This window comes from Anguilla rostrata, chromosome 15, assembly GCF_018555375.3.
Source record: "Anguilla rostrata isolate EN2019 chromosome 15, ASM1855537v3, whole genome shotgun sequence".
NCBI classification, from domain to species: Eukaryota; Metazoa; Chordata; class Actinopteri; order Anguilliformes; family Anguillidae; genus Anguilla; species Anguilla rostrata.
Genome location: NC_057947.1, coordinates 10,629,942 through 10,657,048, shown reverse-complemented (window position 1 = coordinate 10,657,048; position 27,107 = coordinate 10,629,942). Strand labels below are relative to the sequence as shown.

At 44.4% G+C, this 27,107-nt stretch overlaps 1 protein-coding gene across 1 annotated transcript in view; it reads left to right on the top strand.

The window, feature by feature from the left end:
- Window positions 1–27,107, top strand: part of LOC135241273 (uncharacterized) — a 45,291-nt gene that overhangs the window by 16,451 nt on the left and 1,733 nt on the right. The window contains exons 15-46 of the mRNA XM_064311513.1: window positions 529–612; window positions 1,239–1,337; window positions 1,671–1,806; window positions 2,388–2,440; window positions 2,810–2,904; window positions 3,768–3,904; window positions 6,296–6,487; window positions 6,732–6,774; window positions 6,870–6,963; window positions 7,863–7,885; window positions 12,443–12,574; window positions 13,585–13,729; window positions 14,305–14,400; window positions 14,893–14,982; window positions 15,181–15,259; window positions 16,186–16,277; window positions 16,736–16,887; window positions 17,316–17,474; window positions 17,902–17,994; window positions 18,517–18,576; window positions 18,700–18,729; window positions 18,824–18,914; window positions 19,037–19,078; window positions 20,138–20,221; window positions 21,155–21,253; window positions 21,384–21,519; window positions 21,707–21,762; window positions 23,878–23,963; window positions 24,899–25,038; window positions 25,902–26,090; window positions 26,465–26,540; window positions 26,774–26,870. Of these exons, the coding sequence (XP_064167583.1) occupies window positions 529–612; window positions 1,239–1,337; window positions 1,671–1,806; window positions 2,388–2,440; window positions 2,810–2,904; window positions 3,768–3,904; window positions 6,296–6,487; window positions 6,732–6,774; window positions 6,870–6,963; window positions 7,863–7,885; window positions 12,443–12,574; window positions 13,585–13,729; window positions 14,305–14,400; window positions 14,893–14,982; window positions 15,181–15,259; window positions 16,186–16,277; window positions 16,736–16,887; window positions 17,316–17,474; window positions 17,902–17,994; window positions 18,517–18,576; window positions 18,700–18,729; window positions 18,824–18,914; window positions 19,037–19,078; window positions 20,138–20,221; window positions 21,155–21,253; window positions 21,384–21,519; window positions 21,707–21,762; window positions 23,878–23,963; window positions 24,899–25,038; window positions 25,902–26,090; window positions 26,465–26,540; window positions 26,774–26,870 (3,180 nt within the window). The remainder of the gene's footprint in view (window positions 1–528; window positions 613–1,238; window positions 1,338–1,670; window positions 1,807–2,387; window positions 2,441–2,809; window positions 2,905–3,767; window positions 3,905–6,295; window positions 6,488–6,731; window positions 6,775–6,869; window positions 6,964–7,862; window positions 7,886–12,442; window positions 12,575–13,584; window positions 13,730–14,304; window positions 14,401–14,892; window positions 14,983–15,180; window positions 15,260–16,185; window positions 16,278–16,735; window positions 16,888–17,315; window positions 17,475–17,901; window positions 17,995–18,516; window positions 18,577–18,699; window positions 18,730–18,823; window positions 18,915–19,036; window positions 19,079–20,137; window positions 20,222–21,154; window positions 21,254–21,383; window positions 21,520–21,706; window positions 21,763–23,877; window positions 23,964–24,898; window positions 25,039–25,901; window positions 26,091–26,464; window positions 26,541–26,773; window positions 26,871–27,107) is intronic.

Here is a 27,107-nt window from a genome sequence, read left to right as displayed (position 1 = left end):
TGCTGTCCTACATTATATTATTTTATATTATATAACACTCTAATGGCTGCGACACATGAAAATGTTCTGCTCTTTTGTCTCTTGCCTTGCTACTCTGTAAAGTGTCTTTGTGACAGTTGTCTGTAAAAAGTGCTATACAAATAAAATTGTAAGTGAAAAGGTGATGAAAAGCAGGAGACTGGAATGCTGTATTGCCTGCTGGAGTACATTTAATTACATTTGAATTCATGCTCTGAACACTCATGAATCCAGTTAGATTTATACCAGTTTCTGACAGTAGAGGGCAGCATAACATTCCTGATCCGATAAGTTCCTGAGAAGGGGAGGCTGCTATATGTGAGAGGGAATTTTTTCACCTTCTGCTTTAGAAGCCGCACCTTCTTTCGAGTGCTGAACTTCTTTTCTTTCTGTAACTGTTGGATTGTCTTGCTGTCAGCGTGCCAGATAAAGAGCACAACAAGGTGAAAGTGGTTCATACTGACAGTGTTTCTCTGGTTGATGTTGTGTGTGGGGGTTTGTTCTACTCAGGGTCCTCTCACGGTGACCGAGGAGCTCCACTCCCTCAGTTTCGAGGCCCAGTTCTGCATGCAGGGCCAAAACATCGACCTGGAGGTCAGTCTCCCAGACGTCTCATAAACGACGCACAGACGTCTAACTGACCTGCTCCCTAAGCTCTGCCTCTCTCCCTCAGACCTCCTCTTTCTCTAAGACCTCCTCCTCTCTCTCTCAGACCTGCTCCTCTCTCTAAGACCTGCTCCTCTCTCTCTCAGACCTGCTCCTCTCTCTAAGACCTGCTTCTCTCTCTCTCAGACCTGCTCCTCTCTCTCACAGACCTGCTTCTCTCTCTAAGACCTGCTCCTCTCTCTCTCAGACCTGCTCCTCTCTCTAAGACCTGCTTCTCTCTCTCTCAGATCTGCTCCTCTCTTTCACAGACCTGCTCCTCTCTCTCACAGACCTGCTCCTCTCTCTAAGACCTGCTCCTCTCTCTCACAGACCTGCTCCTCTCTCTCTCAGACCTGCTCCTCTCTCTCACAGACCTGCTCCTCTCTCTCACAGACCTGCTCCTCTCTCTCACAGACCTGCTCCTTTCTTTCTCTCTCTCACAGACATGCTCCTCTCTCTAAGACCTGCTCCTCTCTCTCTCAGACCTGCTCCTCTCTCTCTCAGACCTGCTCCTCTCTCTCACAGACCTGCTCCTCTCTCTCACAGACCTGCTCATTTCTGTCTCTCTCTTACAGACCTGCTCCCTGCCCCTGGTGGTCATCTCCAACGTCAGCCAGCTTCCAGGCGGCTGGGCCTCAGTTATGTGGTACAACCTGCTGACCGATGAGCCCAAGGTAGGCCATCATCTTTTTGTGGTCTTTATCGCAGTCCCCCAAAGTGCATGTTCAGAATTTATCACACTGCAACGCCCAGCAAGCAAGCACCTGCTACAACACCGCCACTGAAGACTCGCTGGCATTTGGGAAAATTTCAGTCCTAGCCATGAAGTCCTTGACCCATCTTGTTAGTGTCTGGGAGAGTGGTAAGGTATTTTATTGAGTCTGTAAGGGACTGTACCCCACACTGCACCACGAGATTCCCCTCTCCCCCCTTCCCCTCACTCATGCCCCCTCCCCCCATATTGCACCCTGTCTATACCCCCCCCCCCCACCCCCCCCCCCCCACAGAATCTGGGCTTTTTCAGCAGTCCTCTGCGGGCCAGCTGGGGGCAGCTATCTGAGGTCCTCAGCTGGCAGTTCTCAACCTTCGCTGGGCGGGGCCTCAACAGAGAGCAACTGAGCATGCTCGGAGACAAACTGCTGGGTGAGTACGCACATACATACACGCGCGCGTGCATGCACATACATACACACACACACATACACAAGCGCGCACACACACGCGCACACATACACATTCAGTTTGGGCACATTCATAAAACATACATACACGCACACAAAGGATGCAGTTCCGTCATCTTCTACATGATGGTATTGTAGTTGTCTGTTTGTTTGTCTGACGATTGCTGTATGGCACATGAATTTCTGAAAGGACTAATAAATATCTGTCTAACCCTATGGGCCATTTATCATTATTTTCCTGAAAACCGTACGTAAATTTATTTTTTTGTATTTGTGTGCGTATGTTGATAAATAGCAATCAATTGTAAAAGAAAAGTGCATACACAAAACTTGTGATTACCCTAATAATTGAACCTGTCTGTGATCTATAATTTGTTATTGACACAGTGACTGAGCGTGTCTGTGACCCAGAATGTCTGTTATTCTCTCTCTGACTGAGTGTGTCTGTGACACATAACGTTTGTTATTCTCACTGACTGCGTGTGTCTGTGACCCATAACGTTTGTTATTCATTCTCTAACTGATTGTGTCTGTGATCTGTAGGTCAGCAGGCTTCTCACGCGGACTGCCAGGTTTCCTGGTCCAGATTCTGCAAGGTAAGCGATAACATTAACGCCGCACTCAAACTGTAGGCAGGGCGGCCATTTGTAGTCTCAAAGTCTGAGTCAATAAAACTTCACATCTCGGAATCGCACCTGTGGTTAACCTGCATTGTTTTTCCTCTTTTTTTTCCAACTAATATCTGCCTATCATATGAAACACCACAATGATAGGGCATACTTGGCCCGGTTTCTCCTTTCGTCCTGTTCAGGAGTACCACAAATGACATTCAGCTACTAAGGGCTTCTGTTTTGATACTGTATTTGGCACGGTAGGGTAGAAACAATGGGAGCATTGTGATTGTGCTTCCGTTATGAAAGCCCTGCTGTGGCCACTCCTAACCATCCTGTTCCTGGCTTTACCAGGAGAACATTCCCGGGAAGCCCTTCAGCTTCTGGATGTGGCTCGACTCCATCCTGGAACTCATCAAGAAGCACCTGCTGCCCATCTGGATGGAAGGGTGAGGCGCACATGACCGCAAAGCGAGCCCACATTTCGGCTGTATGCTGAAACTCACTCAGCTTCAGCGTGTATATAAAAGCGAGCTGACATTCCGGCTGTACACTGAAACTCACTCAGCTTCAGCGTGTGCTTAAAGCGAGCCCACATTTCGGCTGTACGCTGAAACTCACTCAGCTTCAGCGTGTGCTTAAAGCGAGCCCACATTTCGGCTGTACGCTGAAACTCACTCAGCTTCAGAGTGTATATAAAAGTGAGCTGACATTCCGGCTGTACACTGAAACTCACTCAGCTTCAGAGTGTGCTTAAAGCGAGCCCACATTTCGGCTGTACGCTGAAACTCACTCAGCTTCGGAGTGTATATAAAAGCGAGCCGACATTCTGGCTGTACGCTGAAACTCACTCAGCTTCAGAGTGTATATAAAAGTGAGCCGACATTCTGGCTGTACGCTGAAACTCACTCAGCTTCAGAGTGTATATAAAAGTGAGCCGACATTCTGGCTGTATGCTGAAACTCACTCAGCTTCAGAAATAGAGTTGGCTTTCAGTATCAGGGTTTATCGAAATGATCATATGACTGAAAATTAAGTTAGAACTTGTGAGCATAAGAACTCATAATGACGAAAATACACCATACAGCCCTTCTTGGCTTCCTATTTATCTACAAAGTCATAAAGCACGACCTGTTAGATTCATTTCACATGAAAAAAAATATGACATACAGATGTGTCCTGTGTGATTAAAAGTAAAAGTTTAAAAAATGCCAGATAATTTTTAGCTGGCGAATAAGTGGCACACAGATGGGCCAGAACTGCATTGTGGGTAGAGGTGTGGCGTCGCTGAGGTGGGCGATGGGCCCCGCAGGTACATCATGGGCTTCGTGAGCAAGGAGACGGAGAGGGCGCTGCTGAAGGAGAAGGAGCCGGGCACCTTCCTGCTGCGCTTCAGCGAGAGCCACCTGGGGGGCATCACCTTCACCTGGATGGAGCAGGGGGAGAACGGTGAGCGCCGCCCCGCCCCGCCCCGCCCCGCCCGTTTCAGCTCGCTCCGTTCCCGCGAGACCGGCTCGCTCCGTTCCCCCCCCCCAACTACAATCACATGATTTTAACAAGCAGTTATTTTTTTCCTGATTACAGTTTTCATGTTTCGAGGGATTATTTACCCCCTTAAGACACGTTATGTCAGAAATAGCTACGTATGCCACAAAGAAGTCCCATATTCACGTGCTTATTGTGCTATATTTGGAATGATTTCACAATAAGATGCTAACAAAATGTAACTGATAATGTTAAGGTCTGCGGTGAATCAATAGGCTCCTAATTGGTGGACAACTAAACATTCAAGAGATAATAAAGAATTCAGGCAAAGCCAATAATAATAACCCCAGACTGCATTGTGTTAGTAAGTCTGAGGAAAAAGCACTGCAAATAGCAGCATACACAGGGGTCTGAGAACCACTGATCTAAAGAAACAGCACCAGCAGCACACTTGGTGTCCCAGGGAAAGACTATATGTGAGCCCTTTGATGTATAAAAATCTAAAAAATATATTTGCAGTTTGGCTGATGATCGGTTCCTGTACTCCTTTTCCCGATTTTCGGAATCTTTTTTTTTTTGTCTGACACGCTTGCCAGTTTATGTGATGCGTGCCCTCCTCTGATGCAGTTGGCACTCTGACAGGTACAGTTTTATAGTCTGGCGCAATGTCCTGCCCGCAGCATTATTGGATTGGTTTAAATGTGGGCAGTGACGCGTGAATAGCCAATCAGCACTTTTCTGTGATTGTGGGAGAGATGAGGAAAAGTCACGGAAGCATGTAAAGTTACAAAACTCACTTGGGGACGTAATCTCCCTCTCTCTTGCTCTCTTTCTCTCTCTCACACACACACACAGGCACACACACACGCTTACTGAGATGCTCCGTAGATTTTATACCAGTAAAATGATAGCCTACACATTTATTTCACAAAATACCTACATGCAAAAATGGACTGATGACTTAGACTGCGCTTGATGGTGCCAGACCAAAATAAATCAACTATATTAGGAGCGTGAACAAGCATAGAATCACAAGATAGGCTTCGACGCCAGCTAAATATAGGTGCCTATCACATTTGTCATCAAAGCCTTATGCATTATGTTGCAATATTTGTTTATGTGCTTGATCATTTTTTGCGCTACAGGCTATATGTCAATATATATTTATTTAGTAGCCTAATTAAGTGGCTTTACAACCTTTGTTGTAGATTTACACTCAGATACCCCCACTTCTAATATAGAAAACATAATCTTATGTTTATTTTACAGTGTTATTGACAATCTTTTGACTTTTTACAGTCATTTTTGTTATGAGAGGCAACAGATAATTTCAAGCTAGGTTTGGCAGTAATTCTTTATGTATTTAAAACAAGGAAAAAAGGAGGAAATTAAAATGCCATGGATTGGCACAGTATGGATTGAAAAATTGTGAATTCCTCTCAGACACAAAACTGGACCAAAAACTCCCCTTGCAAATGCAGGCTTACAAAATAAAACATAACATTACTCTTAAATTGTGATATGCCCATGTGATGTTCTTAGAGTTGGAGTTTGTGTTACTCCAAATTTTGACGGTAAAATTTTTATATTTACATATGAATATCGGCCCCAAATATCACTTATCGGTCTCTTTAATTGCTAATTGTCTGTATTGGCATTGGCCCTGGAAAAACATATTGGTCTCCCCTAAAATAGATCATTCCGATGCATCAAAAGCCATGCCTTTACCCGGGTCTGTGTATGCACTGTGTCACTTCCCCCTACTGACAGAATGATAAATTACACATCTTTATATGTTGTTTCAGTACGTGGAATATTTCTGGACCGTACGCAAGAGTTTTAACTTATAGAGGACTTGGCAGAGGTAGTGAGAGTCGTCTTCTCTCATAGCTGCTCTCTGTTCTTACTAAGGAGAGTCTTGCGTGGATCAAGCATATTATTATTATTATTATTATTATTATTATTATTAGTAGTAGTAGTAGTATTACTATAGGACCTTTTCTGACAAAATGAAAGAGGTATACATATTGTAAATATTGTAATCAAGTTCAGTCTCAAGAAAAAAATATTTATTTGGCATCAGCAAGGGATACTGGTCGTACTCAAGCTGTAGAACAGCATTGTCATCTAGTCAGGTGACCAGGTGTATATAATCCCTTAATATTACCAGAGTATTATCACCATGTAAATGCATTCCAGATCTTTTCCTGTCATCTGTGAAACTGGAGAAACAGCAACCACTGTAAAGGGAATGAGCTTAAATGTGGCCTGCCAATGGTGAAGGGCTGCTCGCGGACGGCAGAGCGTCCTGTCGCGCCTCAGTAATCCCGTGACACCGAACGGGTGTTTCCACAGGGGAGCCCAAGTTCAACTCGGTGGAGCCGTACACGAAAAGTCGGCTCAGCGCTCTGCCCTTCGCCGATATCATCCGCGACTACAAGGTGATCGCCCACGGGATCGTGCCGGAGAACCCGCTGAAGTTCCTCTACCCGGACATCCCGAAGGACGAAGCGTTCGGGAAACATTACAACAGCCAGCCGAGCAAAGGTAGAGTAGCCCGTCTCATGGGAGAATGACTCGTGTGACTCACAGCTGTATGTAATCAGAGGTGCAATACACTAACAAAAAAAAACTATTGTTTTGGTTATTGTTGACACTATTGCTGAGCCTACAAATGCTAATAGGCCTACATTATGTCACATGTTCACTGTGTGTTGCATTATTTAATTCTACACAGAGCACAATGCTAACATGTGTATTTCATATCTGTTTTTTTCACTCGTCCCTGTAGCCTTTCCCTACATCCCCTCAGCTTTCATTCCCATCTCGTTACGGTGAGTACAGCCGTTCTGATTCTTCTGTGTGAGTACGTCGCTTTTCTTGGTGAAGTCGGCCTTTTCAATGTTTTTGGGTGACCTTGTCTTTCCAGTCCGCCCCCCTCCTCGTCTCCCGAACCTCCGATGACGCCTGGGATGTTCGACATGCTGAACCAGCACCTGAGCCCCTTTGAGATAGAGACCGCCGTGAGTCACGTTTACGACAGTTGTGTAGAATGCATGCTTGCCTGAAGGGCGGCTGTGTCGATGTTAGCACTGAGCTAAAGTAAAAGCTCTGCTTGTTCACCGCATTTCCAGAAGTATGAGGACACCTCATCCACTCTGATTACTGGTTTTGGCTATTTCAGCCACTTCCATTGCTAACAGATGCATAAAATCAAGCATACGGCTGTGCAATCTCCATTGGCAAACATTGAAAGTAGAATGAGGCTTACTGAAGAGCTCAGTGACATAGGATGCCACCTTTCCAACACGTGAGTTTGTGCTGTTATTGTGAAGTGGAAACTTCTAGGAGGTCAGCTGTGAAGCAATAGGCCACACAAGAGTGCTGAAGCATGTAGTGTGTAAAAATCATCTGTCCTCGGTTGCCACATTCACAACAGAGTTCCAAACTCTGGAAACAACATCAGCACAAGAACTGTTCGTCAAGAGCTTCATGAAATGTGTTCATGAAATTCATGCTTGTTGAGTTTGGTGGGGAAGAACTTGACCGGCCTGAACAGAGCCCTGAACTCTACCCCATTAAACTCCGTTGAGGTGAACTGGAATGCCTTATTGCCCAACATCAGTGCCCAACCTCACTCATGCTCTTGCAGCTGAATGGAAGTGAGCCCCCCGCAGCTATATTCCCAAATCTACTGGAAATCCTTCCCAGAAGAGTGGAGGCTGTTACAGCAGTGGGGGGGGGGTCTAACTCCATATTAATGCTCATGGTTTTGGAATGAGATGTTAAACAAGTACATATGGGTGTGATATTCAGGTGTCCACATACTTTGGAAAATGTAGTGTAAATGTGTGTACTCATTGCAAGTGCTTCAGAAAAGTGGGGAGGGATTTTCTAATTGGTTTTCTTTTCTGCATCACAGATGAGTTCACCATACTCGGAATGACATGGACAGTTTGTCACCACACATGATATGATGCAGTCTCTCACAGTGAACCCCGAAGTCTGTCACAGTGCACCATAATTTCTGTTTGGAGATTTTTTGGAATGGACATTGTTATTCTCATGTTAATCTTATGTGTAAGTATTTGTTTCCACGGTAAGGTGCCAGGGTCATTGCTGTCCCTCAAAGATAATAAATATGGTATATGTATTTAACATAAGATCATATAGTTTGATCTCTGCCTTAAATTTTTTACATATTGTTATACTGTCAGAACATATAAAATGCCAAAAGTTAGGAAATGTAATTTTTTGACCTTTTTAAAGACATTGAGTCAAATTATGGAATTATGGAAATTTCCTGCCATATCTTTGGAACAATTATGTCAAGGTCTAACCATTACACAGAGTTCCATAACATGGAACCTTCCATGAAAAGCTGCAATAGCAAAGAATCCTGCTCTGTAAATATCTTACAAGCTTATGGATGCACAGAAACCAACACTTACAGTGATCCCTTCACATAATCCATCCTCTGGAATTATCAGTGTTAGTCAAACCCTTCCTGGCCATAATTAGTGATGAGTCATTAGGTATAGCATGACCGACCATGCCATTTTGTGTGGATTTGCATGTGATCTCATGTGGTTGTTAGTGAGGGTAATTGACCAATTGTGTTAGCAGTTCCAATCTTACACACTGTCAAACTTTTATTTTTTTTTGATTTATAGAGAAATGTCATTATCGTATGTTAGTGCATTGCAGTCCAATGTATCTCTGTTTCTGTATGTCAACCATTGTGTCAATCGTAAAACACAAACACAGCAAAGAATGTTGCCTTTAAATTTCCATTCACAGCTGAACAATTTTGAAAATATATGCTTTACCTGATTGCCTTTATCTTTACCAATATGCAAAATATCCACAATTGTTTGGTAAATTATGTACAGAATCATATCTGTATGAAATATAGATTCTGGAGTGTTCAAACTTAAAAAATATATTTGTGTTGCTTTTTCAAGAAACACGGTTACATTCAGTAAATAAGCGCAATAGAACTATTCAGATAGTAACCAGGGATGCAGTTAATTGATCTGTGCATCACCCCTACATTTTAATGCACAATATATACTCAGCCTGTTACTGCATCCAATTGTGATTCTACCTTTTATTACATAAGATATTTGTGCCAAATATGTTCATGCAATGCAGTTCACTGACTTCTACTTGTAGAGTTACTCTTTCATTACGTTTACATTCATTTTCATTTCTGTCCAAAGAAAAATAGAGTTGCAGTTACTATGTAGAAGCTCTGTTGATCAGACTGACTGCCTGCCTACACGGACAGTCTCAATGCTTTTGTGCTCCTCTGAGTTGTCAGCAACCCTATAAAAATGGTATCTGTATAACACAGTGGTGTACTCTTCTGCAAACGGGTAAACACTCAATAAAACAGGTGCAGAATTTTTTTTTTTTTTTTTAAAGGTAATCTCTGCAAAGGTGCACACAAACAAACAGTTCTCTAAAGCAGATTTTTTATTTTTATTTTTGTTTCCTTCATGAATTGTCAAGTGCTGTTTGTGAACACATGCTTATGAACACAGTTTGTATACGCCTGTACACTTTCCAATAAATCTTTGCTAAATACTGAAGGCTATTTCTTCAACCTCTTTGACTTCTGGCCTATAGTGGAAAAAATGTGCTGTATGTATTACCATTATGTGTCTTATATTTCATTTACCTTGATCTGTAGGATATTACTATTATGTCTGAATATATATATATGAGACTGATTTCACAGCCTGACATCACCCCGTATGAGCTGTCCTAACTTTTCTTCCAGCTAGGTTCAGGATGGAGAGAGCAATGCACTAGCACTGTGCGGAAATGGACCAATTTTAAGTTTCGTTTCACTATTTCCTCCCAGTGCCGTCGCCTACAGAGCTGTTTCGGTTTCCACGAAAGCACGTGATTTCAGACGAGCTGTTCCTTCGACTGCTGCGTACCCCCACCGACGCCAAACCTCAAGCAGTCTGTCTGAATCTGGGGAATTCATGGCAGAACGTTTACTTTTTACCATGTCATAACATACATGTCACATTGTTCACGTACATTAATTCTTTGCACATAAAGAGAACTGTAACAAAATTTCTCAGACATTTTTTTTCTGAGATCATGGTATACAGAACATATTTAATTTAAAAGCATAGTTAATGAAGTACTTCTAGTGAATCTAACATTTTAACTCATACTAATTTTAAAATAGTTTAAAGCAGTGGAATACAAAACACGGAAACAGTATTGATGCACCTGTTATTATTTTTCTTCATTATTATTATTATTATTATTATTATTATTATTATTATTATTATTATTATTATTATTTATTTACGGGTAGTCTATTTCACAATCCAATCCGAAACATGAAATTTATAACACTTCTTACTAATTATATGTATGTTCAGTACGAACTCTCCTAATATGAAAAATTGTACCTAGCTTCTTATGATGGTCAAGTTTTAAAAAATAAACGCCTGAAAAACAAGTGTATTCAAATTCATTCAACAGCAGAATGCATCGCTTTTAAGTTTAGTTTTCCTGGTCATACCTGCCCTAATGTTTCAGTTTCTCGTTTCCCTTTTGACAAGGGAGGTAACCGTATTGCCAGAACAGCGATGACGCTATTTAGTTCCTCTGTACCTTTAAGAGTGAAGCCCCTTCCAGAGTATCCTTCGCGTTGATTGGTTTTTCACGAAAGCGGAAGTAGTTTACAGAAAGTTCTCGATTTTTATTGGAGAAAACAAGTGTCATTCTTACAGTGTAGACAGTAGAAGAAATTAGTAGTGGTTGTTGTATTTTTGCAGTCTTCATGAAGTGCAGGTAGCGGGTAGTGTCGAGAGAAGTGCGAAGTCAGATTCAGAAGTTGGATTCACTTTAGCCTAACACCAGCTTTCTAGTTTTTCGGTTTGTTCGTAGTTTTAACGGTAAGTACGTAATGCTTGTTATTCTTGTTTTGTTTTAACAGTAAGTTTGACTATATGACAACATGGCGCATTATCATTTACAAAGCACACCATACACATGCTGTCGGTACTGTTTTGGGAAACCACTAATTTACTGCTTTCATGTAATTATAAGCAATGCACTAAAAAGTATAAATATTCAACCGTTTCTTAATATATGCAGATTTACAGGTTAAGTTCACGTGGCTTAGTGATCTGTATTAGGACTTTTAAATGGTGCGCAGATAAAGATGAAATCTAACGTGACCTAGAATGTCTTAAACATTTTCTCAGTAGCCTACTGTCATTGCTAACGTTGTGAAAGGTAAAGTAGCTTCCTGTTACCGTCCTCTTCTTTTGTCCTTATTCTCGTGCACTTATGAAGGTTCTGAAGTGCACAAGCACTTAAGATCTGTGTTGCCGAGATATTGAGGTATTTATAAAGACATTTATCTACATCACCTAATTATCTCAATAATTATACGGTAAATCTCCCCATATCGCTTAAGCTTGTACTTAAGTATACTTTAGTAAATTGCTGCTGTTTTGATAATCTGTGTATGCAACCACTATTAATATGTCCGTCCCCCCCAACGAGGAATTCGTATGCTGTTTTCAGTAATTCCGTACTGTTTATTTTTATTTATTTTATTTTTTTGGTATGCCATTATATAGTATAGAGAGGTACTAGGGTTCAAATGTACATATGCTGAAATACCTGTTAAAACACACACAAAACCTGATAGATGTCATACGGACATTGGCCCGGGAGCTGGAGACTTCATTTAGCATCACAGCTGTGCCACACCAGGGATTTTACAAGACTGCAAGACTATCTGACACTGGCATTGACACCTGTATGAGTCAGTGCTAATGGGTGTGCGAGTGATCACTGGGCACTTCTGGTACAAACAGACCGGTGTTGTAATAATAATAATAATAATAATGCCATATGCAGTAGGCTGTAGGACAGTACACTACAGTAACCTTTAAAAGAATAAAAATATGTATATATAATGTTACATATATATACGTGTTATATAATATTATATATTACATTACAGGCATTTGGCAGACGCTCTTATCCAGAGCGACGTACAACAAAGTGTATAACCATAACCAGGAATATGTGTGTGTGTGTGTGTAAATATAAATATTATCAGTAATTCTAACAGTCATACTCATTACTAATTGTGAAGTTTAGATTCCTTATTTCCATGAACTCCTGGCTCCGCCTTGTATTATAGGAATTGTGATTGGGCAATATCCAATATTCAGAACAGCAGTATTTTATAGGCAGTGTGATTGAGGAATATCCAATATTCAGAACAGCAGTATGCTATAGGCATTGTGATTGAGGAATATCCTCTTCAGAACAGCAGTATGTTATAGGCATTGTGATTGAGGAATATCCTCTTCAGAACAGCAGTATGTTATAGGCATTGTGATTGAGATATGTCCAGTTCAGAACAGACGTATATTATAGGCATTGTGATTGAGATATGTCCAGTTCAGAGGTTTTATTGGGCCGACAACATTACATCCTGCTCTTCCTCAGGAAAATGGCTCAGTGGTACCGTTTGCAGCAGATGGACTCTAAGTACCTGGAGCAGGTTGACCAGCTGTACGATGACACCTTCCCCATGGAGGTCCGTCAGTACCTCAGCCAGTGGATCGAAAGCCAGGACTGGTAATCATCGTTTCAACACTGCTGACTTAAGTCAGAAATTCTGAATTTGATTGAAGTTATATGATTATGTGATAAAGTTATTAAGTGGTATGGTATATGACCAGTGCCTGGTGTACCACGGGCCTCTCTGTACCAAAACCTCTACTAGACCAAAGCTTTCAGTCCACTCAGTGATGGTGACTGGTGTTTTTACCACATGGATATTTTCAGAGATGAAGACCCTGTCGAGAGTTGTGTTGAGAGTATTGATGTGCATTTTTTCTGCTGAGATTATTTAATTCTTTACAAAATGAGTGAAAGTTCTCTCTAGGAACCCATGTGAAGTTATTTAGACTGTATTTTCCTCATATCTTCTGTATGTTAGAGACAAGTCTGATGGCCAGGGCTATGTGTAATAGAGCTACACACTGGGATTATGCTTATTATGCAGAATGTTTTTATTAACTGGAGGGTGCATTTGATGCACTGATGAACTTTCACACATCTAAATCGGTAGCAAGTTTTTCGAGTTTCGTCATCTCCATTTTGGCCGCGACAGCTCGGTGTGAAACCTGAGAGATGAGCTAGGTAAACAAAACAGAGCAGTGCATTGTGGGAGGCGAGAACTACCTGGTGAGTTCCACCAAATACGGTGCCATATGGTCTTGGTGTTTGCACTGGTTGCTTATGATACTGCCAGCATAGAACGGTGTTTCTGGGTTGTGAGTGGTCTTTAGTGGTTAGAAAGCTGTTTCTGGGTTGTGGGTGGTCTTCAGTGGTTAGAAAGCCGTTGCTGGGTTGTGGGTGGTCTTCAGTGGTTAGAAAGCCGTTGCTGGGTTGTGGGTGGTCTTTAGTGGTTAGAAAGCCTTTTCTGGGTTGTGAGTGGTCTTCAGTGGTTAGAAAGCCGTTACTGGGTTAATGAGTGGTCTTTAGTGGTTAGAAAGCCGTTGCTGGGTTGTGAGCGGTCTTCAGAGGCCAGTGCTGTTCAGTACCGTGTTTCAGTTTCTCTCCCTGTCACTCATCCCCTACAGGGAGCTTGTGGCAAATAACGATTCCTTGGCGACCGTGCGGTTCCATGACCTCTTGGGCCAGCTGGATGACCAGTACAGCCGATTCACCCTGGAGAACAACTTCCTGCAGCAACACAACATCCGCAAGATCAAACGCAACCTACAGGTGCAGACAGAGTTATCCAAATATCTGCTGGATTAAACACAACCTACAGGTGGCGCTTCGGGTGAAGCAGTAGCCCCCAGCGTTAATGTTCCGGCTCAGTTAAAGAAATGTACATGCCAGCGAGCTCAAATGGCTGTTCATTTAATGTTGTGTATCATAACATTTTTTTGCCGCCAACAGTGCCACAGCTTCCTTGCTACATTGCAAATGGTTCCAGATTTTATTTTTTTAATAAATAATTAATTAATAATTTAAAAAGTATTTATATTGCAGGCATTTAGCAGACGCTCTTATCCAAAGCGACTTATACAACTTTTTACGCAGCATTTACACTGCATCCATTTATGCAGCTGGATATGTACTGAAGCAATGCAGGTTACGTGCCTTGCTCGAGGGTACAACGGCAGTGTCCTACACGGGAATCAAACCTGCGACCTTTAGGTTACCAGACTGGCTCCCTACCCATTATACTACACCGCCCGCCCCTGCTGTTTAAGTAACGTGTGGACTATGATCGTGCCTTCCGAGGGGAAGCGAGTGCTTGTGACGCTGAAGGGGTGGCTGTGCGCCCACAGGACCACTTCCAGGAGGACCCGGTGCACATGGCCATGATCATCAGCAAGTGCCTACAAGAGGAGCAGAAGATCCTGGCGTCAGCGGAGAAAACCGAGGTGCGTTACAGCGAGGGCAAAGGCGCGGGCGTGGGTGCGGGCACGCTCACACGAGCAGGGTCCGAAACAGCGAGGGTCCAGGGCGTGTGGCGTGAGCGCATAGCGGAGAGCGCTCCTTTGGAGAACCCTCTTACGCGTGGAATTAATTCACCGGGTTCGTTTTAAAAGAGCGGGTTTTCATTACGTTACATTACAGGCATTTAGCAGACCCTCTTATCCACAACGTTTTGCAGAACGTTTACATTGCATTACGTTACATTGTGTTCACTGGTTTGCTTAAAAGGCAACACAGAGCCTCTGGAACAACGTGGAACTGCCTAAGGGCCTAACAACTACACACTGGTGTACAACCCCCTATAATTTACATGAATTCTTATGGCAGGGAATTCCCCTCTGTAAATCTTTCTAATTTCCTTGAACATAACTGCTGTACTTTGGCCGTGTGACTTCATCAGTTAACGCTCGCTTCATTTCCCTGCCTGTCTTTGGCAGGACAACATCGGGAGCACACAGAGCAGCATGGTGGTGGAGAAGCAGAGGGAGCTGGACGGCAAAGTGAAGGACATCAAGAACAGAGTCCAGGTGAATGCCAGACCTCCGCCCCGCGAGCCGAAACGCCGGCCCCCTCCGACCCCCCCCCCACCCCCCCGCGGTCACCCCACCCGGTCGCCACGGTGACCCGTAACCAGAGGCGCAGGAAAAGCACGGCCCCAGTTACCCCCCCCCCCCCCCCGCTGCACGTCACTGCCACGCTCAGTCTTTCTGCATTTCTGTTGCCAGGAAATAGAGCAAAAGATAAAATCTCTGGAGGACCTGCAAGATGAGCACGACTTCAAGTACAAGTCCCTGCAGAGCAGAGGTGAGACGCCAGACCGCTTCGCCGTGCGCTTCAGAGAGAAAGCGCTTTCACGTGGCCTCACACATCTAAAATGGCGTCTCTGCGTTAATGCTGATACGGACAGGGATGAGGTGTTGGGTTTGAGTGGCCGTACTGATGTTGACACAGAGATGTGTCATCGTAGCGTGACACGTAATTCGCCAAACCCGCTCTGTACAAAGGTTCTAGCCACCTCGGTCCTGTGGCCTCCCTGTGCATGTTGATTTTGTTACAGCCGCAATCGCGATTCCAGAATGTCAACGAGCTGTTCGCCTTTCATAATTACAGTTTTCACAGGTCGAGGGATTATTTAGCATCTTAAGCCACATTACACGTTGGGTTTATGGTGCTATATTACAAACATGTACATAAAAAGAGGAAACTGTAAAATGATTTAACTGAACAGATTAAAGAATGAGGCGAATGACTGAGTTCCCATGTGGTGAAAGTATGGAAAATGGCCACTAAAACTCACCGTTTGGTAGATAATGAAAAATTCGAAGACAAAGCAGATGATAACAAGCCAACCCTGAACTGTGTTGATAAGTTTAATAAAAAATGATGAAAGAACTTAAACACCTTTGTTCAGGAACCCAGTTGGGAGCCTCGTGATGCACCTCAGCCTTTAATTTGATAATAATAATAATGGGTCAACCACAGCTTGCTTAGCTGGAGTTAAAGCTCAGGTCTAAACCCCTAGACCACAAAACTGTGTTAAACCCGGAACCGCTAATCCTTATTTCTCTGATTTGGATGGCTGTTCCAGGTGTGATGTAGTTCTGTGGTCTAGAGATATAAACCTGAGGTTGAAACTCCATGTAAGCACACTGAGAACAATAGAAATGGAAGTGAAGCGGTGGGGAGGAGCGGCATGTTGAATATGGCGGTGTGCTGTGCTTTGTGTGCAGAGCACGATGTGAACGGGGCGAACCAGAAGGAGGTGAAACGTGAGGAGATGCTGATTCGAGAGATGTTCCTCAGGCTGAATATCCACAGAGAGGTTAGAGATTCCCCTCCCCCTCGTCATCTGAGAGTCTGACAATCTGTGCCAGGAGCTGCCAGGGTTATGAATGCCTGTCAAATTTTTGGCTCAGAATTCTGTTTTGCATGTTTCATTGCTTGAAATCAGCTTTTCATAAATTGCTGGAATGTGCAGTACAGCAGCCGAATGGGCTTGTAGTGCTTTGTCAGTATTGTGATGGATATTGTTCAGCAGAGCCCAAATATTCTAGCAACTGTTTATGAAATGAAACGTTGCACGGAGAGAGGCTTTAGGTGTGCACAGTGTGCGTGTGTGCGGGTGATGTGTTGAGCCTGATTGGGTCTGATGTGTGTGCGGGTGATGTGTTGGGTTTGTCAAGCGTACGGGTGATGCGTTGGGTCTAACGTGGGTGATGCGTTGGGTCCGAGGCAGGCGATGCGTTGGGTCTGATGCGCGCGTTTGCGGGTGTGCTGCAGGAGGTGGTGCGTCAGATGGCGGACGTGCTGAACGCGGTGGAGCAGATCCAGTACGCCCTGGTCACGGACGAGCTGCCCGACTGGAAACGGCGCCAGCAGATTGCCTGCATCGGGGGCCCACCAAACACCTGCCTGGACCAGCTGCAGACCTGGTAATGGCCAGAGGAGGGCGCTGTTTCACACGCTGCCCTAACCAACACCCACATCACCTACCTTTGAGAAGTCAGTTATCGCTATTGACTGTTGAGATTATTTTGGTTTTCTGAGAACTAAAATGAGGATATGTTTACATGGACGTCTTGCGTAGGTTCAAAACTACGGTGAAAATATGTAGCTACTGGTCAGTTCAGTAACTCTGGTGAAAAGAGCGTAGGTTCAGTAACTCTGGTGAAAAGAGCGTAAGTTCAGTAACTCAGGTGAAAAGGGCGTAGGTTCAGTAACTCTGGTGAAAAGAGCGTAAGTTCAGTAACTCTGGTGAAAAGAGCGTAAGTTCAGTAACTCAGGTGAAAAGGGCGTAGGTTCAGTAACTCAGGTGTAAAGGGTGTAGGCGGGGCTTCTTACCGATCCACCCGCCCCTCAGGTTCACAACGGTGGCCGAGAGCCTCCAGCAGGTGCGGCAGCAGGTGAGGAAGCTTCTGGAACTGGAGCAGCAGTACACGTACGAGAACGACCCCATTACCCAGAAGAAGGGCTTCCTGGAGGACCGGGCGCTGAACCTGTTCCGGAACCTCGTCATCAAGTAAGATCATACCTCAGTTCAGCCCTGCCTGTTCTGGTACAGGGAACACACCGCACACAGCCTTTAACCTCAGCTGGGGAAGGATCCCCTTTTCACAGGATACTCTGTCTGTTTACACCTTCATCTGTTCCTTTCCCTTTTCTCCCCTCTGTCCGTCTTCCCCTGATTTCATTTCGTATTCTGTTCTCTTTGTTGGCTGCTGTTTTTCATTAAAAAAAATAATGGAAGACATGATGATGACATTAATTATGATATTTCTAATAATAGTAATCTTGAAGAGTATGTTTTTAGGAACTTGACTGTACTGCACCTGTACTGCATTGTCCCTAGCAGTGATATTTTGGAAAAGTGTGAGTGGGAGAGGTGGTTAGCTGTGCTGGCGGTGGCCGTGGCGGTTCCTGAGGTGTTGGGTGGGCCTCTGTTTCAGCTCCATCGTGGTGGAGAGACAGCCTTGCATGCCCACGCACCCACAGCGACCCCTGGTGCTGAAGACGGGCGTGCAGTTCACCGTCAAGCTCAGGTATGACCTCTGACCTCCACTGAGGAAACTCTGCCGGTTACCGCAGTTCAGTTGTTATTAGGGGAATGACCGTTTACTCAAAATCGTAGAGAAAACAAAGAATTGCAAAAAAAAACACAAAAACTGCTAACGTCACATTGTAATTATTGGAAAGGAAATGGACAGCTGTCAGGTACTCAGGTACTTGTTCGCTTCCTGTTCTGGTCTTCTGAGCCTCCCCCCCCCGCCCCCCAAAAAAAAAGTATTACTGCAAGGACAAGCTTGTCATCATTTAGAAAAAATTGTAAAATGTCCCACACCTAGTTATCAGTTGATAGCTAGGAGCTGCATGATTTATGCATTATGCGTATAGTGTGTAAGTTTCTATACACTTAAAACATTTCATGCCCTTTTCATGCAGGAAAACATATGGTTATGTTTAGGCATAACCATATGACTAAATATAATTTTCCTCAACATATTTTTCTTAACACTTAGTGTTGTGACATTTTGTTTTATGATGTCACATTTTTTTGTTCTCAGGCTGTTGGTGAAGCTGCAGGAATTTAACTACCAGCTCCGAGTCAAAGCATCTTTTGACAAGTGAGTTTGTGTCCATGGCCAGTGTTTTCTAATAAAAGCATTTTATTTGCTCCATGTTTAGATATAAAATACACCCAAAGCTCAGCTGTCTCCATTCACTGACCTGGTCGTTTTCTCCCCTAGGGATGTCCCTGAAAAAAACAAGTTGAAAGGGTATGAGATTCATTTCATAAACAATCCTATCGACTGAATTGACTTTAAATTATTCCTGCAGTTGATGAGGAATAATCTTTTCGGTCTGTTCCAGCTTCCGCAAGTTCAACATCCTTGGCACCAGCACCAAGGTGATGAACATGGAGGAGTCCAACGGCAGCCTGGCCGCCGAGTTTCGCCATCTGGTACGAGCCTTTATAACTCCATAAGGGCGTGTCGTAAGCATGTTGTTATAAGCTGTTATGAAGGCTGTTCCTCCTTCTTTGGCTACTGTGTGAAAATCTGTGTTTTGTTTTCTCAAACGCAGCAATTGAAAGAACAGAAGGCCGCTGGTAACAGGACAAATGAGGTAAGGAAGAATACACCGGAAACTATAAGGTGCTGATTTGGCGGTTTGGCTCTGTGTGGGAGTTTGTATAAGGTGCTGTTTTTGTGGTTTTGGCTGTGTGGGAGCCTGTAAGGTGCTGTTTTTGTGGTTTTGGCTGTGTGTGGGAGTCTGCAAGATGCTGATTTGGAAGTTTTGGCTGTGTGTGGGAGTCTGTAAGGTGCTGATTTGGAAGTTTTGGCTGTGTGTGGGAGTCTGTAAGGTGCTGATTTGGTGGTTTTGGCTGTGTGTGGGAGTCTGCAAGGTGCTGATTTGGGAGTTTTGGCTGTGTGTGCATTTGTAAGATGCTGATTTGGTGGTTCTGGATGTATGTGGGAGTCTGTAAGATGCTGATTTGTGGTTTTGGCTGGTGTGGGAGTCTGCAAGGTGCTGATTTGACAGTTTTGGCTGTGTGTGCATTTGTAAGATGCTGATTTGGTGGTTCTGGATGTATGTGGGAGTCTGGAAGATGCTGATTTGGTGGTTCTGGATGTATGTGGGAGTCTGGAAGATGCTGATTTGGTGGTTTTGGCTGTATGTGGGAGTCTGCAAGGTGCTGATTTGGTGGTTTTGGCTGTATGTGGGAGTCTGTAAGATGCTGATTTGGTGGTTTTGGCTGTATGTGGGAGTCTGTAAGGTGCTGATTTGGTGGTTTTGGCTGTGTGTGGGAGTCTGCAAGGTGCTGATTTGGGAGTTTTGGCTGTGTGTGCATTTGTAAGATGCTGATTTGGTGGTTCTGGATGTATGTGGGAGTCTGTAAGATGCTGATTTGGTGGTTTTGGCTGTGTGTGGGAGTCTGCAAGGTGCTGATTTGACAGTTTTGGCTGTGTGTGCATTTGTAAGATGCTGATTTGGTGGTTCTGGATGTATGTGGGAGTCTGGAAGATGCTGATTTGGTGGTTTTGGCTGTATGTGGGAGTCTGTAAGGTGCTGATTGGGCGGGTTTGGCTGTATGTGGGAGTCTGTAAGGTGCTGATTGGGCGGGTTTGGCTGTATGTGGGAGTCTGTAAGGTGCTGATTGGGCGGGTTTGGCTGTGATCGCAGGGGCCGCTCATCGTGACGGAGGAGCTGCACTCCATCAGCTTTGAGACGCAGCTCTGCCAGCCGGGACTCGTCATCGACCTGGAGGTAAGACTGGGACACTGTGACCGGGGAGGTGCCTGAGATTTAACGGCTGACCGCAGCACGGCGAGCGGTACTCATACGTCCTGAATATAGTGCCTTCGTAGTGACTCTATCAGTATTTAGTTAACATTTTACACAAGACAGAAAATCCATTATTTCCACTTCGCCGCTACCTCATTTTCCTAGACAGCAATGTGGGGTATTTGCATTGTTTTCAAGGAGCTGCAAATTCCAGTCAACTGTGTTGACAAGGCAATAAAGTTTTGATCCTTGAATCTCACAGCCGAGAAAGAAAGAAATGCTGGTAAGTGTGGTTTTATAGTGTTATTTGAGGTTGGTCTGGTCCTGCTTTTTAACACTGTTGACCTCTCCACCTTGTAGTTTCAGATGTTAATGTTTGTGGTGTTACCACTATTGCATCAGCAGAAAGGGTGACTTGATTCGGTTTAACACTCAAAATTTTATAGTAGTGATAAGGAGCTTCATATTGCAAGGGTGTGATTGTGTGCGCTGCTTCCTGGTTCATAACTTGTTTGTTTGACCGGGCAGGCTGTATCTTTGAGGTTAAATTCCCTGAGGTGTGTGTGTGTGTGTATATATGTGTGTGTGTGTGTGTGTGTGTGTGTGTATGTATATATATGTGTGTGTGTGTGTGTGTGTATGTGTGTGTGTGTGTGTGTGTGTGTGTGTGTATGTATATATATGTGTGTGTGTGTGTGTGTGTGTGTGTGTGTGTGTGTGTGTGTGTGTATGTATATATATGTGTGTGTGTGTGTGTTTGTGTGTGTGTGTGTGTGTGTGTGTGTGTATGTATATATATGTGTGTGGGTGTGTGTGTATGTGTGTGCATGTGCGCGTGCGTGTGTGTGTAGAACATAAGATGACTGATAAGACCGTTTTCTCCGTCTCTCCACCTCCCCGTGCTGCCGCCCACAGATTACCTCCCTCCCGATTGTGGTGATCTCCAATGTGAGCCAGCTCCCTAGCGGCTGGGCCTCTATCCTGTGGTACAACATGCTGTGCACCGAGCCAAAGGTCGGCCATTTTATTCCATTTCCTCCCTTGCACCATATTTCTAGTACTATCCGTGGTTTTATTTCTGTGCCGCCAGCTCTCTGGCTGCTGATTGGCTGACGCGCTTCCCTGTCCTTCTCCCCCGTTCCAGAACCTGTCCTTCTTCCTCAGTGCCCCCCAGGCCCGCTGGTGCCAGCTGTCCGAAGTGCTGAGCTGGCAGTTCTCCTCCGTCACCAAGCGGGGGCTGAGTGAGGAGCAGCTCAGCATGCTGGGAGACAAACTGCTGGGTGAGTATGGGTAATTCAGCTGTGTGGTGTGAAACTTGAAACTATCCTTCCTGAGACTGTTTGATGTGTCTTATTGACTGCTTACTGGACTACAGTCCCGTGAGGGCTTAGAGCCAGATTACATGACATTACCTAGGTGTGAGGGTTGAGGAACGGGGAGGTTTCTGAAGAGCTTGTTGTCCTGTAGGTCGAGAGGCGGGCGGAAACCCCGAAGGGCTCATCCCCTGGACCAAGTTCTGTAAGGTGTGTCATCATCCGGAGCCTGTGCAAACTGCCGTTAAGTGTAGATCTGTGGTGTCAAACTCGTGCCATGGAGAGCCGTGTGTATGCAGGTTTTCATTCCAACCAATTAATGCTGCCTTAATTGAGTCCAATTACTCATTCAGCCATATGCGTTTAACTGCATTGAAGCACAGAATATAAGAAAATTTTTATTTAGACAATGCGGGTCACCATAGACGTCGGGTCACCATTGTGCACAAACCTGCATCCCTAATTCAGCAAATAATTTAACTAATTATATAATCAAGATCTGAGGCTGGAATGAAAACCTGCATACACACGGCCCTCCATGGCACGAGTTTGACACCACTGGTGTAGATGAACATGCCATTTATGTTTTAGCATGGTAATAACATGAAATAACGCTAATAATATTTATAACATTTAATCATTTGTGTTTTCAAAATGAGCTGAGTGAGTGTTTTTACCGTGAGCTCAGTGAGTGTGTTTTACTCTGAGCTCAGTGAGTGTGTTTTTACTGTGAGCTCAGTGAGTGTGTGTTTTTACTGTGAGGTCAGTGAGTGTGTTTTTACCGTGAGCTCAGTGAGTGTGTTTTACTGTGAGCTCAGTGAGTGTGTGTTTTACCATGAGCTCAGTGATTGTGTGTTTTACTGTGAGCTCAATGTGTGTTTTACCGTGAGCTCAGTGAGTGTGTGTTTTACTGTGAGCTCAGTGAGTGTGTTTTACTGTGAGCTCAGTGAGTGTGTTTTTACTGTGAGCTCAGTGAGTGTGTTTTTACTGTGAGCTCAGTGAGTGTGTGTTTTTACTGTGAGGTCAGTGAGTGTGTTTTTACCGTGAGCTCAGTGAGTGTGTTTTACTGTGAGCTCAGTGAGTGTGTGTTTTACTGTGAGCTCAATGTGTGTTTTACCGTGAGCTCAGTGACTGTGTTTTACTGTGAGCTCAGTGAGTGTGTTTTTACTGTGAGCTCAGTGAGTGTGTTTTTACCGTGAGATCAGTGAGTGTGTTTTTACCGTGAGATCAGTGAGTGTGTGTTTTTACTGTGAGATCAGTGAGTGTGTTTTTACCGTGAGCTCAGTGAGTGTGTGTTTTACTGTGAGCTCAGTGATTGTGTGTTTTTACCGTGAGCTCAGTGAGTGTGTTTTACTGTGAGCTCAGTGATTGTGTGTTTTACTGTGACCTCAGTGAGTGTGTGTTTTACCATGAGCTCAGTGATTGTGTGTTTTTCATGTGAGCTCAGTGAGTGTGTGTTTTACCATGAGCTCAGTGAGTGTGTGTTTTTCATGTGAGCTCAGTGATTGTGTGTTTTTCATGTGAGCTCAGTGAGTGTGTGTTTTACCATGAGCTCAGTGAGTGTGTGTTTTTCATGTGAGCTCAGTGAGTGTGTGTTTTACCATGAGCTCAGTGATTGTGTGTTTTTCATGTGAGCTCAGTGAGTGTGTGTTTTACCATGAGCTCAGTGAGTGTGTGTTTTTCATGTGAGCTCAGTGAGTGTGTGTTTTACTGTGACCTCAGTGAGTGTGTGTTTTTCATGTGAGCTCAGTGAGTGTGTGTTTTACCATGAGCTCAGTGAGTGTGTGTTTTTCATGTGAGCTCAGTGAGTGTGTGTTTTACTGTGAGATCAGTGAGTGTGTGTTTTTCATGTGAGCTCAGTGAGTGTGTGTTTTACCATGAGCTCAGTGAGTGTGTGTTTTTCATGTGAGCTCAGTGAGTGTGTGTTTTACTGTGAGATCAGTGAGTGTGTGTTTGTCATGTGAGCTCAGTGAGTGTGTGTTTTACCATGAGCTCAGTGAGTGTGTGTTTTTCATGTGAGCTCAGTGATTGTGTGTTTTTACTGTGAGCTCAGTGAGTGTGTGTTTTTCATGTGAGCTCAGTGATTGTGTGTTTTTACTGTGAGCTCAGTGAGTGTGTGTTTTACTGTGAGCTCAGTGATTGTGTGTTTTTCATGTGAGCTCAGTGAGTGTGTGTTTTTCATGTGAGCTCAGTGAGTGTGTGTTTTACTGTGAGCTCAGTGAGTGTGTGTTGTTACTGTGAGATCAGTGAGTGTGTGTTTTACTGTGAGCTCAGTGATTGTGTGTTTTTCATGTGAGCTCAGTGAGTGTGTGTTCACTCCGGCAGAGTGAGAAGACCTTCCCCTTCTGGCTGTGGATTGAGGGAATTCTGGAGCTGATCAAGAGACACCTGCTGGCACTCTGGAACGATGGGTAAGGTGATGCACAGGGCTGAGTCCAGCGAGGATTTGGGTTGGAGGGACAGGTTTCTGTTTCCACCACGGCTCAACTGGCTAATATTCTGCATTAATTAATTCTGCAGAATAAGCCACAGTAGAGAAGTTTCATATAGTGACACAACAGCTGTCTTCAGGAGTCACAATGTAGCTAAAGTGTCCGATCTCATATAATTGGGTTAATTAAATAACAAGTACAAAAAGCAAATGTGGACCTCTTTTCCCAGATGTTATACACAACAAGGCTTATTGATGATGAATAACAGGACATGGGGAGGGTCTCATAGTCTGATATTGAATCCGGATTGTTCCAGTACCGACTGGGGCCTATAGCCCCACAGCGCCACAGTTTCCTAATTGTAATATTAAAATACTGTGTGTGAATATGATATTTATGTTCCTGAACTTGGGGATGGTGATATGACTGGATAGAGAGAGATGGGTTGCCGGGACACTCTTGTTCACTGTGCTACTGTTTGGATAAGACAAACCATTTTTCCTGGAATTTTTTTAATTGACCTGACAACCTGGTCTTCCCAACCAAGAACTAACCAATCGCAGCCCCACGTAGGCCAGGTTTTAATTATTGGGCAGAAAAAGGGTTGATGCTATGTAGCTATATTTGCATAATGACATTTGGCTCCTCTGTGTGTGTCTGTGTGTCTGTCTGCGTGTCTGTCTGTCTGTCTGTCTGTGTGTCTGTCTGTCTGTGTGTCTGTCTGCGTGTCTGTCTGCGTGTCTGTCTGTCTGTCTGTGTGTCTGTGTGTCTGTCTGTCTGTGTGTCTGTCTGCGTGTCTGTCTGCGTGTCTGTTTGTCTGTGTGTGTGCGTGTCTGTCTGCGTGTCTGTCTGTGTGTCTGTCTGTGTGTCTATCTGCGTGTCTGTCTGTGTGTCTGTCTGTGTGTGGTACGCAGGCACATTATGGGTTTCGTGAGTAAGGACCGCGAGCGGTCGCTACTTAAGGACAGGAACTCCGGGACGTTCCTGCTGCGGTTCAGCGAGAGCAGCCGCGAAGGAGCCATCACCTTTACCTGGGTGGAGTTCTCCCCCAACGGTGAGGGCCGGGGGTGGGGATGGCTTTACCTGGGTGGAGTTCTCCCAAAACGGTGAGGGCCGGGGGAGGGGGTAGGGTTGAGGGCCGGGGGTGAGGCCGGGGGCCGTGGAAGGGTCCTCTCGTGTGCTCTGACTGGACCGGAGGTGTGGTCAGACACCCCCCCCCCCCTACTCCAGGCCAGTCTGTTTATGTTGTACTGCCTGCCTTCCACAGTAGGGTCTTTAAAATGAGTAAAGGCCCTGTCTATTCAAAATCTCCATTTTGTTTGTAGTTCTTATGCCATGCTAATTCTTCGACATTATATCAAATTTATTCTGTTTTTAAAAAATGTGAAATTGAGCACACGTATGTGGTGTGTGTTATGTTAAATTGAACACACATACTGTATGTTGTGTGTGTTATGTTAAATTGAACACACAAATGTTGTGTGTTGTTAAATTGAACACACATATGTTGTGTGTGTTATGTTAAATTTAACACACATACCGTATGTTGTGTGTGTTATGTTAAATTGAACATACAAATGTGTGTTGTTAAATTGAACACACATATGTTGTCGGTGTTATGTTAAATTGGACACACATATGTTGTGTGTTTATGTTAAACTGAACACACAAATGTTGTGTGTTGTTAAACTGAACACACAAATGTTGTGTGTGTTATGTTAAACTGAACACACATATGTTGTGTGTGTTATGTTAAATTGAAAACACGTATGTTGTGTGTGTTGTTAAACTAAACACACGTATGTTGTGTGTGTTGTTAAACTGAACACACGTATGTTGTGTGTGTTGTTAAACTGAACACACGTATGTTGTGTGTGTTATGTTAAACTGAACACACGTATGTTCTCACACATGCAGGCGAGCCCCAGTTCCATGCGGTGGAGCCGTACACCAAAAAGGAGCTCACGGCCGTCTCCTTCCCCGACATCATCCGCAACTACAAGGTCATGGCGGAAGAGAACATTCCAGAAAACCCGCTGCGCTTCCTGTACCCCAGCATCCCCAAAGACAGCGCCTTCGGGAAGTACTACAGCCGGCAGACTGAACGTAAGACTGACCCCCAATACGGCCTGTAGTCACCCTATTAAGAGTTCTTATTTTTATAGTGTTCTAACCACCTAGTCAGATATCATACTCACGCCCTTTAAATTCCACTGTCACTAGTGACTGTGTCTCAGCATCAAATGCATAACTCCCTTGTTTGTCTTTCTAGCATTTTGGTGCGTGTCCTTGAAAAGCAGCACATCTGTAATAAAGCCTGTTGCATGCACAGACTGAGTGAGACACCCCTTAAGCCCTGCCCTGGTCTCACATCCCACCCCGAGTCTCAAACCCTGCCCTGGTCATAAGGCCTGCCCTGTATGGCCGTGTTCGTATGCTTACAGGATTGCATCAGCTTATTCTACCTTCTGTTTATTCAGAATCGGAGCCCATGGATGTGGAGAGCCCCAGCGTACCGGGGTACATAAAGACAGAGCTGATCTCCGTGTCGGAAGTGTAAGAGCCTCCTTTACAGCCTACAGATCTCTACAGCAGATATGTAGTCAGACACAATCCATATTTACTTCTGTCTACCAATAAGGTGGTATCCAACGTCATTATCCTCTCCCTCCATGGGGTGTAGGCCAGTCCCCCAGTGTCTCTTGTGGGTTAACCGGGACGGAGTTATGTGCTGTTTGTATGCAGTCTGCTGCATGAGAGGAGTGTGATAACACTCTCTGTCTTTTTAGTCATCCTTCTAGATTTCAAGACACCATGCTGCCCTTGTCCCCAGAAGACTTTGGTGCACTCACAAAGTTCATCAACCCCGCGGAGATCGAGACCGTGGTACGTCAGGTTCAGCGTTTCTGTAGTGCCGCCACGGATATGTACTTGAACACGCACCACTGTAGCCAATCCATACAGCATTAATATTCTTCTCCTTGTTCTCCTATTGGCCGCATGCTCTTAAGATACAGCCCACAAAGAAAAAAGGGCAAACACCCAGAAACCTCCCAGGTGCTTTTTAGAATAACAGGCAGAAAAGCAAGAACTGGGCAAAAGTGCACAGTCACAGATTGCCCG